The 5,902-nt window shown below is 36.3% G+C and overlaps 1 protein-coding gene across 1 annotated transcript; it reads left to right on the top strand.

Annotated features, from left to right (window-relative positions):
• On the top strand, positions 828-4,806 carry LOC107644408 (probable lactoylglutathione lyase, chloroplastic). The gene is made up of 9 exons (XM_016348251.2): positions 828-1,847; positions 2,157-2,355; positions 2,458-2,582; positions 2,683-2,747; positions 2,922-3,137; positions 3,230-3,277; positions 3,843-3,950; positions 4,302-4,442; positions 4,538-4,806. Exons 1-9 carry the CDS (start codon positions 1,121-1,123, stop codon positions 4,577-4,579), a joined length of 1,671 nt encoding a protein of 556 aa, XP_016203737.1. The 5' UTR covers positions 828-1,120; the 3' UTR covers positions 4,580-4,806.

The raw sequence follows: 5,902 nt of genomic DNA, 5'->3' as shown, positions 1-5,902 counted from the left end.
AATCTGCCATTTTTACTATTATTAACAACACCATTCGTTATAACTTTATGACAAATTTTTAGTTCACCGCCATGAGCCATCATCCACAATCAAAAACTATGATAGCTTCCAATCTTCTTGTTTCATCTATTCTATCCCTCCTTGTGGCTAATGATTATGTGACCATGGAACTTGATGATTATTGACGTATCTATTCTTATTTCTACCTCTCACCTCAACCCATTCATGCCCCTCCTCGTTCGCTCGCGCTCTTTGTTTTTCACTCTCGCTCTCGCTCGTTTTCTCTCGTTCATTTGGGGGGAACATCAATTTGTTCCACTACTTCTGTTGTCTTTATTATTACACTGCATTTTATTTTGTTCCTTTATTTGCTATTCTTTGTGCAGTGTTATTGTTGTCCTTGTATCCTTGTGCTGTCTCTCATTTTTCTTGAAGATGCCAAGTGTCCAATTTACTTTTTCTTCCTTGATCATACCATGATTTGCATAACCTTCTCTCTTCGTATCATGATTATGATTTATCTCATCATTTACATTGGACTGAAACTTTGATGTTAGAATGGTTGCTGATGCTATACAATGTTGGGCTTGTGTGTTTTCTTATTTTGGGTATGTATCCCTAATAAACTCGTTAACATACTTATTAAACTTTTAACCCAATAAAAAAGCTATCATATACTAAAATTAATTCTAGACTCAACAAAACTAATTTACGTTAATTTAAATAATATAATTTAGGTTTACATTGCCATTTAATACATAAGTGGTAATTAGTTAATTATTATTATTATTGAGATAAAATAGCGATTTTGGGAATGACATGGTGGTACTCTGAACTCACACCCGTTACTCGCATCCTCTTTTTTATTTTGGCGCGCTTTTTCTTCAACCTCCGTTCCTTTCCGATTCTCTTTCTCTCACCTTTTTCTCTGCAATTTCCTCTGAAATCACCGGTCGCCGTCGACGTCCGCTAGCAACAACAACTGCGGCGTCGCGGCGGTGCCGGCGGCGGCAACTTCACAATCCACAATAATGTATCTTCCACAACAATCATCATAACCGTCCCTTCTTTCTCACTCCATCAAGAAACAAAGAAAAAGAATGAAACCCTAAGAGAGAGAATGCCGATGCAGGAAGAGGAGCGAGTATTGGAGATCAACTTGATCTCCGCACAGGGACTCCAACCACCTTCTTCTCCGCTTCGGAAGCTCCAAACCTACGCTCTCACGTGGATCGATCCCTCAACCAAGCTACGAACCAGACTCGATAGTCTTGGCGGTCAAAACCCTACTTGGAACGACAAGTTCCTCTTCCGCGTCACGCCGGAGTTTCTCTCCGGCGACACTTCCGCCGTCTCTGTTGCCATTTACGCCGTTGGAACATTCCGCGATCACCTCATCGGCACCGTCACTTTCTTCATCGGGAACGTCCTCTCTGGCGGCGCCGGAGTGCCTTGCTTCAGCGCGTTTCAGATTCGCCGTCCCTCCGGGATGTTCCACGGCGTCATGAACATCGGAGCCATGGTCGCCGACGTCTCCGATTTTCCGGCGCTGCATAAGATATCGGCGATAGGGTACAGAGACCTGATGGGGATGAAGATGAAGGAGCAGAGGAAGAAAAAGAAGAATAAGAAGGCGCCGGAGGAGGAACTTTCGAGCGATTCTTGCGAGAATTCTTGTGCGGATTCGGTGGAGGAGGCGGATTCATCCTCATCTTCGTCGTCGCTGTCTCCGAGTGCGACGGGGGCTGGGGCGGTGTTGAAGGAGTGGAACGGGGTGAGGGAATTGGCAGGAAACAAAGGACTTGCCGCTTCTGGATTCTTGTGCTGCTTCATGGTTGCCCCCAGAAGTATCCAACTGAACTAACTTGCTATATTTGCAATTTGCAATAATAATATCGTAATTCTGAGATTTCATGATTGGCTAAATAATGTTGTGTCTCATTTCATTTGATGAGCGAAAATTTTTTCCATTTATTGTTATTATTTGAGGGATTTAATTAAAAAGCATGCTAAATGGAAAGTTTTGAAGTGTTTGACGTATACAATGTATTGAAATTTTCAAAAGCCCTTCTTTTCAATGTGAATTTTTCTTAGCAAGATCCTAATGTATATTAGACGAATAATATATTTTTTTCCTGGGTTGATATATTATGCAGCTGTTCCAGAGCACCATAGTTTTTGCACGAAACCAAGGAGGTTATTGAGGAAAGATGGTAACTCAATGCGAGAGATTGCATCTGAGGACTTGTCTCAAGGTAGTGCCACAGAGGAAAACGTGATGGATTGGGTCAAGCATGACAACCGAAGAATGCTTCATGTTGTATATCGTGTTGGGGACTTGGAAAGGACCATAAAGTACGTTGTAAACCTAAGTTGATTGCACTACCTAGTAGCATTGTATTTATGGATACTAGTATATTATTTCTCATGGGAAAACAATCTTCCTGGTGATTTCAGATTTTATACAGAGTGCTTGGGGATGTCGGTTCTCAGAATTCGCGACTTGCCGGAGCTTAGATGTGCTAATGCCTTTCTTGGCTATGGACCTGAAGATGAAAGCTTTGTTATTGAACTGACATACAGTAAGATTCATGGTTTTACTTTCTGAAGCCAATTCTAGTTACATGCTTCATCAGTTGATAACCTTCAGTTAGTGCTCATATTCCTTGGTTTCTGTTTCAGATTATGGGATTGATGAGTATGACATTGGAAATGGATTTGGCCATTTTGGTGTTTCTTTTGGTGATGTAAGTTTGCCTAACTTTTGTGTCAACTACCATGTGCTGTGATTTTTATAAACATCTTTGCCCTCCCAACCTGTATTCTCTTGGAAATGGAGATTGTTTTGATTAATAATTTGATTATCCTCTCTATTGTCTTTTGGCCAATCTATATGATGATGTCATCTCATTTGTTACTAGATTTCAAGCATAGTGGACATTGTAAGAGATAATAAGGATGGAAAAATAATTAGAGAGCCCGGTCCTGTCGAAGGAGGATGCTCCATAATTGCATTCATTGAAGATCCTGATGGTTATAAATTTGAACTTCTAGAAAGGGTTCTCTCTCATGAACCTTTATGCCGAGTAATGCTTCGAGTGGGTGATCTTAATCGATCCATCGAATTTTATGAGAAGGTAGGGGTCAATGCAATTCATGTTGGTTTATAGTCTTCTATCTTATTTTCTTTTTGGATCAATTACTTATATATGTTATTGCTTGCCATTAGGCTTGTGGTATGCAGCTACTTTATACACGAGATAATCCAGAATGCCAGGTACCATGCATTCTTTAGATTATAATTTTGGCATTGAGATCCTTTTTTCATAATTAGTACATGTTTTGAGTTTACACCAACTATGGGGCTTTTAATGCCTTACCATATCATATGGAACAATTAAGCTTGAGCAATAGTGATACAAGATACTAAAGTTAAACTGGGTCTTCTCTAGAACATTTTATTTGTGGTTTAATTGCTTTTAGATGATAATGCAACTTTCTTTGTTCGCTGTTGTCCTTCAAAATTACCTGTAAAAGATAGGATGACAAGGTCAGTAAAGTAATCTGCCGGTGAGTTCTCACCTAACAGGAGAGCACCTTGCATTGAGAATATTTTATCGTCCTTTATTATGATGAATATGTACCCCTGTCATCCTGCTTTTAAGTTTTATTTAATAATCTTTGTTTTGTCTTGGTGAGAAAGATTAACTTATTCAAAGATTAACTTATTGTGCTTTTGAATGCTAGGCTGTTCTAAGGTTCAATCTTGCTCTGGAATCAACCTGTTCTGTGTTTGCTTCACTCTGATATTTAAATGGCTTCTCTTCTTCCCTTTTTGGCAGTATACCATAGCGATCATGGGTTATGGCCCAGAAGATGAAAATGCTGTTCTGGAGTTGACATACAACTACGGAGTCACAGAATATGATAAAGGAGATGGTTATGCCCAGGTAGACATAAGCTCCCATCCTTTCTGATTATTGATATTGTTAGTCTTCTGAAGAAGATTTCATTGCTGCAGTTATCAAGAAAGGCTTTTTCTTTTTTGAATAAATGACTGGAAGTAGAGCTTGTATATGAGGAGTCATAATTCTTTATTAGGCATGATCTATCATAGTGCATATAAATGTTTATTTGACATCTCTAAGTTTGTGGGGTTTTCAATAGAAGTGTGAACTTCTCTTGTACAAGTCTTTTTGTTTTTTTCCCACTAAAATGCTTGCTAACTTGTGTTTGATTCTCTATTAAAAGTTTTATGTCTGTTAATTCCTGATACATTTCTCATATCTGTTTCTTTACAGATTGCAATAGGCACAGATGATGTGTACAGAACTGCAGAAGCAATCAAACTTGCTGGTGGAAAGATCACCCGGGAACCTGGACCGGTACCTGGCATCGGAACAAAAATAACTGCATGCTTGGACCCTGATGGTTGGAAAACGGTATGGTTCTCTGTCTGTAGACTTTCAGCAGCATTTCTGGAAATTATGCATTTCTAACTGACTTGGTTTTTGCCTGTCTTGACTCTAATGTACAGGTTTTTGTGGATAATGTCGATTTCCTTAGGGAGTTGGAGTAAATTTTGACATAGTATTTTAATATTGAAGCTGCTTGCGTCAGAGAGTATGCCATCTTCAAATCCATTTTTTTTTAGATGATTGAATAATACAACAAATGTCTTAAGCTCTGTAAATGAATCATACTTGGTGATTTTGGCAATAGTCACGAAGTAACAGATTTTCTCATGTGTTATTATTCTTATCCTTCAAAAATGTCAAAGCACCTCTATACTACCAATTTCTAAGATTTCTAAAGAAAAATCTATATCATTGAATAAAATCTTGCATAGTCGCATTGCTGTAAATCAACCACCTTGACTTATTAATTATTATTCAAAGACAAGATTACATATAAATAGGTTGGCTAAAAAGAAAAATTACAAATGAAATGTCTAATAAGGGCGGGTACAGTGTAAAGTGTAAACTCTCATTAAAGATCTTCAAGAATACTATGAATAAAAAACTAAAATAATTTTTTTGTTACCTAAATTATGGTACTAACACATTGGCTATTCTTATTTGTGAAAATTATTTGTTGTTACAATAAGGAATCTACTGTATTTTTATATGTAGACATTTGTAAATCGTAACATGATTTATACGACTTATTATTGATGGAGCTTTTTCGGTTGCTTGCAAATGTGTCAAGCTAGAAGTGAACTTTTCATGACTTCCATTTTGATACATTATTCATCTAATTTTTTTTATATTTTCATTTAATTAAACTTTTATTACCTTAAATGAGTGTTTAATTAATAAATGTAAAAGGTAATTATGTTTTCCCATATCAATATATAATTAAGCATTTGTAGACAAATTCTTGAAGTAAGAGAGCAATGACAATACCCAAAATTTTCAATTCTTCGACCACAAAACTAATTTATTTTACTGACGTTTCGGATTATTAGTTAAATTTGTCAAATTTTAGTTTTACCAATGATATTCTCACCACATTTTTTTACGAACAGTTTGACAGTTAGTAAAAATGATTATGGATGTCTTAGCTGTCGATAAAGTCATCAATAATAATCAATTGTTTTTTAGGGATAAGCAGATAGGCTGATGCAAATAAGCTGATAAGACATATAGATAATTATTTTAAATTTTTCTTAGATACAAAGAAACTGTGTATATATAAGATAAAAAAATTATAAAATATGTTAGATAGTTTTTGTATTAACAATCAATAATACATATTTTTTCTAAACTCGTTCTAACAATACAAGGCAACAATAAGATTTTTGAAATATTATCTGAAGTTGAGTCCTAACTGCACTGTATTCATAGTGTCAAAAATTCTTTTCTGATTTTTTTTAATAATTTTTTTTTTTATTCCTTAAAAA

This window comes from Arachis ipaensis, chromosome B05, assembly GCF_000816755.2.
Source record: "Arachis ipaensis cultivar K30076 chromosome B05, Araip1.1, whole genome shotgun sequence".
In the NCBI taxonomy this organism is placed as follows: Eukaryota; Viridiplantae; Streptophyta; class Magnoliopsida; order Fabales; family Fabaceae; genus Arachis; species Arachis ipaensis.
Note: the sequence above shows the minus strand (reverse complement) of the source record. Positions and strands in the feature narration are given on the sequence as shown.